The 12,770-nt window shown below is 55.9% G+C and overlaps 1 protein-coding gene across 6 annotated transcripts in view; it reads left to right on the plus strand.

Annotated features, from left to right (window-relative positions):
- The window catches only part of SEPTIN8 (septin 8), an 81,352-nt gene that overhangs the window by 32,568 nt on the left and 36,014 nt on the right, over nucleotides 1-12,770 (plus strand). For 5 of the 6 annotated variants that reach the window (XM_064161499.1, XM_064161500.1, XM_064161497.1 and 2 more), the window contains 3 exons: nucleotides 1,302-1,416; nucleotides 5,472-5,667; nucleotides 8,870-9,056. In XM_064161499.1, the coding sequence (XP_064017569.1) occupies nucleotides 1,302-1,416; nucleotides 5,472-5,667; nucleotides 8,870-9,056 (498 nt within the window). Of the gene's footprint in view, nucleotides 1-1,301; nucleotides 1,417-5,471; nucleotides 5,668-8,869; nucleotides 9,057-12,770 lie in introns of those variants that run through there. The other variant, XM_064161498.1, reaches the window with a different exon arrangement.

Genomic DNA, 12,770 nt, shown 5'->3' on the forward strand with positions numbered 1-12,770 from the left:
AGACTTCTTGTCTCCTGGGATGTTTATTGTCTTAGTTTCTAAGCAAAGCTTCCTACAGGTGACCAGCTTCGTCTTCCTCCGGGGGAGGGAGGAGGCAGAAGGGAGAACAAAGTGCGTACGGGGGAGGCAGGAACAGGAACAGCAGAGGAGCGGTGGAAAAGTGCCTGGTCACAGATGGTAAAGCAAGAGGGTTCCTCACCCTGCCTGTGCAGCCAGCACCCCTGAACGCCTCAGCCAGCAGAACCAGGCTGCTGGTGGCAACAGCAAAGGGGAAAAGATGAAGTTCTAGAGGGAGAATGCAGAGGCTGTCGAGTGGAATGCGGCGCCGGAGGGTTTAAGAAGCAAAGGAGAAGTGAGTGCTAGGAGCCGCTGCGGTGGGCTTGCCTTTGCTGATCTCTCCCAGCTGCCTGGAGCTGCAGCTCATGCTGGTGTTTTCTTTTCTCTCTAGCTTCCTAATCCCAGCTTCTCCCTAAAATCAGTACAATTTCCCCCTCTCTCTTCTGGTCCCGGTGGCTGTCAGAGGGTTTCACAGTATCACCAAGGTTGGAAGAGACCTCACAGATCATCAAGTCCAACCCTTTACCACAGAGCTCAAGGCCAGACCATGGCACCAAGTGCCACGTCCAGTCCTGCCTTGAACAGCTCCAGGGACGGCGACTCCACCACCTCCCCGGGCAGCCCATTCCAGTGTCCAATGACTCTCTCAGGGAAGAACTTTCTCCTCACCTCCAGCCTAAATCTCCCCTGGCACAGCCTGAGGCTGTGTCCTCTCGTTCTGGTGCTGGCCACCTGAGAGAAGAGAGCAACCTCCTCCTGGCCACAACCACCCCTCAGGTAGTTGCAGACAGCAATAAGGTCACCCCTGAGCCTCCTCTTCTCCAGGCTAACCAATCCCAGCTCCCTCAGCCTCTCCTCGTAGGGCTGTGCTCAAGGCCTCTGCCCAGCCTCGTCGCCCTTCTCTGGACACACTCAAGCATCTCAATGTCCCTCCTAAACTGGGGAGCCCAGAACTGAACACAGTACTCAAGGTGTGGTCTAACCAGTGCAGAGTGCAGGGGCAGAATGACCTCCCTGCTCCTGCTGGCCACACCATTCCTGATGCAGGCCAGGATGCCACTGGCTCTCTTGGCCACCTGGGGTTTGTGCCAGGGCATGCCGAAACGCAAGCTCCTGCGGGCAGTGGCAAGGTTTGTGTTGTGGTGCTGGTTCTTTCTTGGGCTTGGTGGTTCCTCTCCATGTCTCTAACTTTCCATCTCAGTGCAGTTTGCTAATCTGGCTTCTTCTTCTCCTCCCCTCACCAGAATGAAGAGAAGAGGAACCTTTCCCTAGGAGGCCATGTCGGCTTCGACAGTCTCCCCGACCAGCTGGTCAGCAAGTCTGTCACACAAGGCTTCAGCTTCAACATCCTCTGTGTGGGTGAGCATGGGGCTCTGCAAACAGATGTGGCTGGCACCAGGGTTGCTTGTGTTGTCCCTACCGTGCCCCTAAGCAAGTCAACAGTGCCTAATTCTTCTAATGAAATCCATCATGCCAATGAAGTTGAGCTCTCTGGAGTGTGATGCTTCCAAGCTACAGCCTTCACAAGGGAACTCTGGAAGGCTTCTTGCCCAAGATGAGAGGGGAAAGCTCCACTGTAACCATACTCTGCCTCTGGAGGGTGGGGGGGAAATGGGGTTAAGACTGCCCAGCTCTGCTGCTGCTGCAGGAGCTGCACAGAGCAACAGGGAGGTCCAAGTGGCTGAGCTTTGTGGGTCAAACCAGAGGAATTTCCATGTCAGTGAGGTGTTGCTTGTCTGCTTTGCATCAATGGCTTTGCAAGAGGAAGGATTAAAGGAGACAGTATTGTGTGGCAAGTGCTGTGGTGGCTGCTGTGAGCAGCTGCTTGGGCAATAAGATGTCCTTGCAGGACACCTTGAGTGCTGTGTCCAGTTCTGGGCTACTCCATTCAAGAGAGATGTTGAGGTGCTGGAAGGGGCTGAGAGAAGGGCAGCAAGGTTGGGGAGGGGCCTGGAGCACAGCCCTGTGAGGAGAGGCTGAGGGAGCTGGGGGGGTGCAGCCTGCAGCAGAGGAGGCTCAGGGCAGAGCTCATTGCTGCCTGCAGCTGCCTGCAGGGAGACTGTAGCCAGGTGGGGTTGGGCTCTGCTGCCAGGCAAGCAGCAACAGAACAAGGGGACACAGTCTCAAGCTGTGCCAGGGGAGGTTGAGGCTGGCTGTGAGGAGGAAGCTCCTGTCAGAGAGAGTGATTGGCATTGGAATGGGCTGCCCAGGGAGGTGGTGGAGTGGCTGTGCCTGGAGTGTTGAAGCCAAGCCTGGCTGGGGCACTTAGTGCCATGGTCTGGTTGGTTGGGCAGGGCTGGGTGCTAGGTTGGGCTGGCTGAGCTTGGAGCTCTCTTCCAACCTGCTTGATTCTGTGATTCTCTGTCCAAGCAATGCAGTTAGCTGTGAGCTGCTGGTGGTAACTTGGCCATTTCTGGTTGGCATGTTCCCAGCCTGATCCTGCTCTGACAGAGGGGTTGGACTTGGTGATCTTCAGAGGTCCCTTCCAACTCCTACCATTCAGTGAGTCAGAAGGCTTGAGGCATGATCATCTCTGCTAGGGAAGGGAGAAGGAGGGTTTCTGAGTTTATTGCTTGTGAAATATTTACCTTGTGGATTGTGAGCAGGTGCAGGAGGCAGGCTTTAAAATAGCCCCATTATAGTCTTGTCATTCTAATGATGGTAATTGATGTGATCTAGCAGGCTATGCTGCCTGCAGTGCTAGAGAGCAATTCCTTCCAGGGAGGAGAGGAGCATTATCTTTACTTTGGTTGGTTCTTGTGTTGTGTGGGAGACCTGAAGTACTGTGACCTGCTGGAGCAGCAGAAATACATCCTGAGACAGCAGCTCCCTGTCTGCCCCCCACCTGCCCTGAGAGAACATAGCTGGGGACAGGCTGAGCAGTAAAACCCTGACAGCTGGCACAGGGTGCTTGTTCCACACCAGAGCCCCTTCTGCAGGTCCAGAGCACGTGTGGGAAGCTTGGCTGAAATCAGGGTTGGGCTGCATTGACTCCTTCCTTAGCAGAAAGAGAAGTACAGCAGAGGACAGTGTGGGTTTGATTAGTGTCCTTCCTGGGGACACCAGCATGGGTACTGCTGAGCTCTCATCTGTGGAGCACTAGAGGAGGTGAACACATCAGGGTCACAGAGGTGGTGAGAGGCCTGGAGCACAGCCCTGTGAGGAGAGGCTGAGGGAGCTGGGGGGGTGCAGCCTGCAGCAGAGGAGGCTCAGGGCAGAGCTCATTGCTCTCTACAACTACCTGCAGGGAGGCTGTAGCCAGGTGGGGTTGGGCTCTGGTGCCAGGCAAGCAGCAACAGAACAAGGGGACACAGCCTCAAGTTGTGCCAGGGCAGGTCTAGGGTGGCTGTTAGGAGGAAGTTGTTGTCAGAAGAAGTGATTGGCATAGGAATGGGCTGCCCAGGGAGGTGGTGGAGTTGCTGTGCCTGGAAGTGTTGAAGCCAAGCCTGGCTGGGGCACTTAGTGCCATGGTCTGGTTGATTGGACAGGGCTGGGTGCTAGGCTGGACTGGCTGAGCTTGGAGCTCTCTGCCAACCTGCTTGATTCTATGATTCTGTGAAAAACCCCAACTCTCTACCCCAATTCCTGCTCCCTCCTGTGCCCACAGCTGAGCAGAACATGACTTGCATCAGGAGTGACTTCTCCATGTGACTTTCCTTTTGCATTCAGGTAGAGCACCAGGCTGGTTTGTTTTCCTTGCACAACTCTTAACCACAGCTGGTAGGAAGCACTGTGGACCTTTGCCCTGTTCTGGGCACCATGCAGTGTTTAAGGTTGAAGAAGGAAGAAGCCCAGACCCTTGGCAGCAGCGTGGCACCTCCCTCCAGCAGAAACCTGCTCACCCTCCTGCTTCTTTCCCATTGGTATGCCCAGTGCAGCACTCCTTGGAGGTGGCTGTGTTCAGCAAGAGGAGCTGCCCTCAGCAGCAGGCTGTCTGTGCTGAAGATGTGGGAAACCAGCAGGGAATGGCAGGCAATTTCCATGGATTTTGCCTCCCCTTATTCCCTTGTAAAGCTCTCTATAGCGAATGAGGAGTTCAAATGGGGCCCTCGTTGGCCAATCTGGAAGATATCAGAGTCTGTTATAGTTACCAGGAGCAGCAGTTCAAAGCCTTTCTGGCTCACAGGCAGCCTATGAGCCAAATATTCTGGGATAGAGCTTGGTTTGTGATGCATCCCAGGTGTCCTTCAGTGGCTGTTGGAATGAGAGGGGGCTACAGATGGAAAATCTCTCCTCATCTTGCTCCTGCTCATACTCATTCTCCAAGAACAATTCTCTCACTGCCACCAAAAATGATTCTCCACCAAATTTCTCTGCCATACCCTCTTGACTTCTGTGTTCTCTCTCCATGTATCTCAGAGGTTCAAGCTGGCAGAGAAGGCTTTTCCAGCCCTGTGGTTCTGGGAGGCACAGGTGGCCTTCAGGAATCAGGGAATGGTTTAGGTTGGAAGGGAGCTCAAAGCTCATCCAGCTCCCACCTCCCGCCATAGGCAGGGACACCTCCCACTAGAACAACCCCATGCAGAGATACAGGCTGGGGTCAGAGTGGCTGAGAGCAGCCAGACAGAGAGGGATCTGGGGGTGCTGATTGATACCCGCCTGAATATGAGCCAGCAGTGTGCCCAGGTGGCCAAGAGAGCCAGTGGCATCCTGGCCTGCATCAGGAATGGTGTGGCCAGCAGGAGCAGGGAGGTCATTCTGCCCCTGGACTCTGCACTGGTTAGACCTCACCTTGAGTGCTGTGTTCAGTTCTGGGCCCCCCAGTTTAGGAGGGACATTGAGATGCTTGAGCGTGTCCAGAGAAGGGCGACGAGGCTGGGGAGAGGCCTTGAGCACAGCCCTACGAGGAGAGGCTGAGGGAGCTGGGATTGGTTAGCCTGGAGAAGAGGAGGCTCAGGGCAGACCTTATTGCTGTCTGCAACTACCTGAGGGGTGGTTGTGGCCAGGAGGAGGTTGCTCTCTTCTCTCAGGTGGCCAGCACCAGAACGAGAGGACACAGCCTCAGGCTGTGCCAGGGGAGATTTAGGCTGGAGGTGAGGAGAAAGTTCTTCCCTGAGAGAGTCATTGGACACTGGAATGGGCTGCCCGGGGAGGTGGTGGAGTCGCCGTCCCTGGAGCTGTTCAAGGCAGTACTGGACGTGGCACTTGGTGCCATGGTCTGGCCTTGAGCTCTGTGGTAAAGGGTTGGACTTGATGATCTGTGAGGTCTCTTCCAACCCTGATAATACTGTGATGCTGTGATGCTGTGATACAGGTCACTCAAGGCAGGTCCCTTTGTGCCGGTGACTTTGCTGCCCACCAGCGTTTGCAGTAACCCTTCCCAGCCCTGATTTCCTTCTGCCCTGTCATTAGCCCTCTTTGAAGCAGCTGCGACAGGTTGGCACTGCAGCCAGCTGATGACTTCCCCTTCCTAGGTGAGACTGGCATTGGGAAATCCACGCTGATGAACACCCTCTTCAACACCACCTTCGAGACCGAGGAAGCCAGCCACTACGAGAGCGCCGTGCGCCTGCGGCCGCGCACCTACGACCTGCAGGAGAGCAACGTCCACCTCAAGCTGACCATCGTGGACGCCGTCGGCTTTGGGGACCAGATCAACAAGGACGACAGGCAGGTCTCGTGCCATCTGCCTGGCGCCTCTGGGGGCGCCTCTGGCACCGAGGCGTGAGCCGGCGGCGCTGCTGCTGGCGGCGCTGCTGCTGGCGGCGCTGCTGCTGGAGGGCTGCCGGAGGTGGCCACTGGCTCAGGGGCAGTGTGGGCAGCAGGACAGGGGAGGTTCTTCTGCCCCCGTGCTCAGCACTGCTCAGGACACACCTTTGTGTTCTGCCCTGCGTCAAACAGAGAGCTGCCACTCTCCCATCTGCTTCTGCCAGATGCATGGCTCCAGAAAGGCAAACTCACCCAGAGATCAGCAGATCACCACTGAGCCTGCAGATCCCCACGAGCCCACCCTAGCTCCCTATGTGGGGCAAGCAAATTTTCTCTTAATGGAGTTGGGCACCACAGCCATGCCAGAGCCCAGCCAGGCCACTTCAGTGACAGAGCCAATGTCATCCTGGGCTGGCTCAGGAGCAGTGTGGCCAGCAGGACAAGGGAAGTTATTCTGCCCCTGTACTCAGCACTGCTCAGGCTACACCTTGAGTGCTGTGTGTTGTACCCTGCATCAAATAGAAGTGAGCTGTGCTCCTGCTGGCAGTGTGGGCAGCAGGGCAAGGGAGGTTATTCTGCTCCTGGACTCAGCACTGCTCAGGCCACACCTTGAGTGCTGTGTCCAGTTCTGGGATCCTCAAGTCAAGAGAGATGTTGAGGTGCTGGAAGGTGTTTGGAGAAGGGCAGCAAGGCTGGGGAGGGGCCTGGAGCACAGCCCTATGAGGAGAGGCTGAGGGAGCTGGGGGGGTGCAGCCTGCAGCAGAGGAGGCTCAGGGAAGAGCTCATTGCTGTCTACAACTACCTGAAGGGAGGCTGTAGCCAGGTGGGGTTGGGCTCTTCTGCCAGGCAGCCAGCAACAGAACAAGGGGACACAGCCTCAAGCTGTGGCAGGGGAGGTCTAGACTGGATGTTAGGAAGAAGTTGTTGTCAGAGAGAGTGATTGGCATTGGAATGGGCTGCCCAGGGAGGTGGTGGAGTCTCTGTGCCTGGAGGTGCTGAAGCCAAGGCTGGCTGGGGCACTTAGTGCCATGGTCTGGTTGGTTGGGCAGGGCTGGGTGCTAGGTTGGGCTGGGTGAGCTTGGAGCTCTCTGCCAACCTGCTTGATTCTGTGGTTCTGTTGTTTGTGCTTGTGGAGTAGCTCACTGCTGTGGCTCTGATTCTTGGGTGTGTCTGTAGAGGTTGAGGAGCTAAAAAAAAAGTGCAACCCCCAATTCCTGAGTGTAGTTGGGTGAGTGGCTAAAAAGGAGAGGTCATAGGAGGTCTTCCCAGCAGAGACTGGTGTCCTCCAGGAGCGTGTGCAGTCGACAAGCTGTCCCCAGCACGGGGTTGGGAATGATCTGTTCTGGCAGCAGTTGGTGTCTCTGGGTCTGTCTGCTTTCATTACAACAAACATCTTGCTCAAGCCCCAGGTAAAGGCTTTCTGGGACTCCAAGGTCTTTCCTTGGTGTGACAGTTTGGGAGTTACCCCTCACATGCACTCTTATGAAATCAGCCAGACTAGACTCAGCCAGCTGGAAGTTAAGGAATGAAGCTTTATATTTACAGCTTGGCACAAGATACAAGCAGATAGTTACAGCTATAGACAGTAATATACAAGTTAAAGGTAATGCAGAAACACAGCAGCCCTCCCAGAAACCAGAGCCCCCAGCAGGGGCTCCCAACCACCCTTCCACCTCCTCTCCACCCCTCTGCCTTACTCCAGACTTTGCCTTATGTGTAAGGTGAGGTTGGAGGATCAGCCAGGGGGGTTAGGAAGCAGAAGGATTAGTTACACAGAAGCAGCCCAGGCACCCACTGTGACACAGACACACACACTCTGACTCTCTTGCTCTGTCTTATCTATATGTTCTTGGTTTTATACATCTCAGCAAGCCTATGAGTGCAGTAGACACCACTGTGGTTTCCTTTTCACAGCCTATCATCTAATTGTTCTCATTAAACTATTCCAGCTAGCCTCAAACTAGCACACTTGGCCATGTTGCACTGTCACAGCCAGATGGCACAGCCTGGTGACCTGGGTGTGGTGTAGCCAAGTAGTCATCTTCCCATGCCCCATTGTCCTGGGGAGCCTGCAGCAAGCCCTGGATTAGAAGGTCTGCATGCAAATGCCACAGGTCTGGTTCAGCTACTTTGTGGGTGCCATGGACAGTGGCACTGAGTGCAGCCTTAGGAAGTTTGCTGATGACACCAAGCTGTGTGGTGCAGCAGCCAGGCAGGGATCCATCCAGAGGCACCTGGACAGGCTGCAGAGGTGGGCACAAGCCAAGCTCAGGAGGTTCAAAAAGACCAAGTGCAAGGTCCTGCAGCTGGGTGGAGGCAATGCCAAGCACAAATCCAGGCTGGGCAGTGAGTGGCTGGAGAGCAGCCCTGAGGAGAGGTGCTGCTGGGTGTGCTGCTGGAGGAGAAGCTCAGCAGGAGCCAGCAGGGTGCACTTGCAGCCCAGAAAGCCAAGCAGAGCCTGGGCTGCAGCAGGAGAAGTGTGGCCAGAAGGGCCAGGGAGGTGATCCTGCCCCTCTGCTCTGCTGAGACCCCACCTGGAGTACTGCAGCCAGTTCTGGAGCCCCTGGGACAAGAGGGCTGTGGAGATGCTGGAGAGTGTCCAGAGCAGGGCCAGGAGGATGCTGAGAGGGCTGCAGCAGCTCTGCTGTGAGCACAGACTGAAAGAGTTGGGGCTGTGCAGGCTGGAGCAGAGGAGGCTCCCAGGTGCCCTTGTTGTGGCCTTCCAGAATCTGAAGGGGGCTACAAAAGAGCTGGGGAGGGAATTTTGAGGCTATGAGGGAGTGGCAGGAGTGGGGGGAATGGAGCAAAGGTGGAGGTGGGGAGAGTGAGGCTGGAGGTGAGGAGGAAGTTGTTGAGCAGGAGAGTGGTGAGAGGCTGGCATGGGTTGCCAAGGGAGGTGGTTGAGGCCCCATGGCTGGAGGTGTTTGAGGCCAGGCTGCCTGAGGCTGTGTGCAGCCTGCTCTAGGGTAGGGTGTCCCTGGGCATGGCAGAGGGTTTGGAACTGGCTGCTCCTTGTGGTCCCTTCCAACCCTGCCTGATTCTGTGATTCTAGGTGTTTGGCATGAGGGACCTTAGGGTCGCTTTGCAGGGCATGGCAGGGGGCATGCAGGAGGAGTGGAGGCTCCCCAGGGCCAGCCCTGGGTTGCTAAGGGCATGGTTGTAGTTACAGGCCCATCGTGGAGTACATTGATACGCAGTTTGAAAACTACCTGCAAGAGGAGCTGAAGATTCGCCGCTCCCTCTTCAACTACCACGACACCAGGATCCATGTCTGCCTCTACTTCATCACCCCCACCGGCCACTCGCTCAAGTCCTTGGACCTGGTGACCATGAAGAAGCTGGACAGCAAGGTAAGGACCTGCAGAGGCCCTGGTGCCCCTGTCTGGAGCGTGCTGTGCCCGTTCCTGCCAGCTGCCAGGCGCAAGGGTTCGCTCATCGGGGGGTGCTGGGCTCCATCCTGCCTGGCCACACCAGGCTGCCCTCCAAGCTGATGGGAAGACTCCCCTCAGACACCTTCACAGCAGCTGCAGATCCTTCCCGAGGGCTCCCTGAGCCTGCCCGTGGGGATCAGAGCTCAGGTCTCCCGTGGGGGATGGCATGGACCCCCTGGCAAAGGTGCAGGGTGCCAGGCAGCAGGCAGCAGACATCTTTTCACAGGCTGCACTCAGCTGGAAGAGAGCCTCCAAGGGCATCCTGTCCAGCCCCCTGCAAGCAGCAGGGACACCTCCAGCTAGAGCAGGCTGCCCAGGGCCACAGCAGGGCTGCTTCTGAATGTCTCCAGGCATGGGGGCCTCAAACACATCCCTGGGCAACCTGTTCCAGGGTCTCACCACCCTCCTTGTGCAGAGCTTCCTCCTGATGTCCAACCTAAACCTCCCCTGCTCCACTTCCAAACCACTGCCCCTTGGCCTATCCCCACAGGCCCTTCCAAACAGTCCCTGCCTGGAGGTCCCCTGCACACACTGAAATGCAGCTCTGAGGTCTCCCTGGAGCCTTCTCTTCTCCAGGCTCAACAACCCCAAACTGCCTCAGCCTATCCTCACAGCAGAGGTGCTCCAAGCCTTGGATCATCTTTGTGACTCTCCTCTGCTGCCCAGGGAGGTGGTGGAGGCACCATCCTTGGAGGTGTTCAAGAAGAGACTGGATGAGGCACTTAGTGCCATGGTCTGGTTGACTGGATAGGGCTGGGGGATAGGTTGGACTGGCTGAGCTTGGAGCTCTCTTCCAACCTGGCTGATTCTATGATTCTGTGTCCTCCTTATGCTGGGGACACCACAACTGGATGCAGTATTTGAGGTGGGGTCTCAGCAGAGCAGAGTGAAGGGGCAGACTCCCCTCTCTTGCCCTGCTGCCCACACTCCTCTGGATGCAGCCCCAGGATAGGAATGGTTTGGGTTGGGAGGGGCCTTTAAAGGTCATCTAGCCTAAGCTCCCTGCAGTCAGCAGGGACATCTTCGACTAGATCAGAACCAAGTGAGGTTTCTCTCTCCACCCTGACACAAGAAATGTTTCCTTGGGCTGCAGACACAATCCCAGAGCAGCAGTCTTCTGCCACGTGGAGGAAGGGCACTACTCTGTACCTAAAGGAGTCACCTGCTGGAGTGGCCTTCTGCTGAGCGTGGCAGCACTGCAGTGCCCCCCTGACTGCCAGTCCCTGGACTGGAGGTCTTTGCCAGAGCTGGAACTGTGGCCAGAGGAAGTCTGTGCTGCAGACAAGACAATGACCTCACAAACACAGACAGAAGATTCACCTCCTCAAGCCACCCTGACCACAGAGTTATTTCTTGTCATCTAGCCTAAGCCCCCTGCAGTCAGCAGGGACATCTTCGACTAGATCAGAGCCAAGTGAGGTTTCTCTCTTCACTCTGCCACAGAAAATTGTTTGTCCCAACTCCTTCAGCCTGTCAGTGTCAGAGAGGTGTTTCATCTGCCCTGGCAGGTTGCTTGGGTCCTGTGCTGTCCTGAAAGACTCCAGGTGAGGAAGCTCCTTCCCAGCTAGCTGGGAGGCTGGAGTGTGCCCATCAGTCTCACAGCTGAGCTGGACAGGAGGTCACAGTACCTTCTGGAAATGTAAACGTTCTGAGATGTTCTCAAGGTGATAGGAATCCTTAAAGTGGGTCATGAGAGGGTCCAGCTGGGGCTTGCCTCCCTGTGCATAACGAGAGGGTGCAGCTGGGGGTTGTCTGTCTGTCTGTCTGTCCACAGGCCTCAGGGGGCAGTGGGTTACTTCCTTGGCTGCCACTGATGCCTCTGCAGCTCAGAGGAGGTTTCTGACACACTTTTGGTTGTTCCAGCTGGCTTCCAAGCAGCTGCAGGAGGCTTCAAAGGTCACTAGTGGCAGCAGCATATCTTCTCCACAAGAATTTCCTGTCTTTCAGAGCAGTGTCTCAGCTGCAAGGTGGGTCCTGGCAGATGCTGAGCAGTTACAGAGGGGGCAGGCGAGGCAACTGTGACCCCCAGAAACGGGGGATGCCCTGGGTTACACTCAGGACAAGCCTCTTCTCCTGCTGTTGTCCTCATGCAGCTCTATTGGACTTTGCTGGGGGGCAGAGCTCCCCCTGACAGAGTCCCTGCTGTTTGCCCTGGCCACCCAGGGCTGTTGGCCTGCTTTTGCTTGGCTCTGCTCCAGAGCAGGCACTGGTTTCCCATTGCAGTGGGCTGTCTGCAGCCCCGGTGGCTGTTTCACTGACTTCATCAGCAACCCAGAAACTTTCCCTTCATAAACTCTTGTCTCTTGGCATGCTGCCAGCATTACATGCTCTCAGAACTATGCTTGGAGGGAAGCTTTTGCACGATTCCCCTTGGTGCCAGTGGTCCCACAAAGCTTCTCCCTGCCTTTCTCACTGCGTTCCCTCCTCCCCCTCCTCCTCGCATCTCCTCGTGGCTGCCTTTCATGTGGGCCTTGGGTAGTACCAAAATAAAGCCTTTGTGCTTGTGCAGAGACAGGAACTGTGTGCTCACTCAAGCTTTTTAGGCTTCTAAACTTCCACTTAAATAATCCTCTCTGAAGTCACTTTATCCCTTTGCTCTCATCTGCCTTCTTACCACAGCGTGAGATCCTCTTGGGTTTCACAGTGTGCTGGCCTCACACAAGCCAGGCAGATGGAAATGAATAAGCAAGTAGAGACCTTGGATCTTTTTCTGGGTATCAGGGCTTTGGGTTTCATTTTTTCTGCAGTGGTGCCATCCTAGGACATCAAGCTGCATCCCAGGCACTTCGTAGAGATTGGTGGGTGACAGTGCTGTGCCCCTTAAAGGTTGGTGAGTGACAGTGCTGTGCCCCTTAAAGATTGGTGGGTGACAGTGCTGTGCCCCTTAAAGGTTGGTCAGGGTGACAGTGCTGTGCCCCTTAAAGGTTGGTCAGGGTGACAGTGCTGTGCCCCTTAAGGATTGGGCAGGGTGACAGTGCTGTGCCCCTTAAAGATTGGTGAGTGACAGTGCTGTGCCCCTTAAGGATTGGGCAGGGTGACAGTGCTGTGCCCCTTAAAGATTGGTGAGTGACAGTGCTGTGCCCCTTAAAGATTGGTCAGGGTGACAGTGCTGTGCCCCTTAAAGGTTGGTGAGTGACAGTGCTGTGCCCCTTAAAAGTTGGTCAGGGTGACAGTGCTGTGCCCCTTAAAGGTTGGTCAGGGTGACAGTGCTGTGCCCCTTAAAGATTGGTGAGTGACAGTGCTGTGCCCCTTAAGGATTGGGCAGGGTGACAGTGCTGTGCCCCTTAAGGATTGGTCAGGGTGACAGTGCTGTGCCCCTTAAAGGTTGGTGAGTGACAGTGCTGTGCCCCTTAAAAGTTGGTCAGGGTGACAGTGCTGTGCCCCTTAAAGGTTGGTGAGTGACAGTGCTGTGCCCCTTAAAGGTTGGGCAGGGTGACAGTGCTGTGCCCCTTAAAGGTTGGGCAGGGTGACAGTGCTGTGCCCCTTAAAGATTGGTGAGTGACAGTGCTGTGCCCCTTAAGGATTGGGCAGGGTGTCAGTGCTGTGCCCCTTAAAGATTGGGCAGGGTGTCAGTGCTGTGCCCCTTAAAGGTTGGGCAGGGTGTCAGTGCTGTGCCCCTTAAAGATTGGGCAG

This window comes from Pogoniulus pusillus, chromosome 22 (assembly GCF_015220805.1).
Source record: "Pogoniulus pusillus isolate bPogPus1 chromosome 22, bPogPus1.pri, whole genome shotgun sequence".
Lineage (NCBI taxonomy): Eukaryota > Metazoa > Chordata > Aves > Piciformes > Lybiidae > Pogoniulus > Pogoniulus pusillus.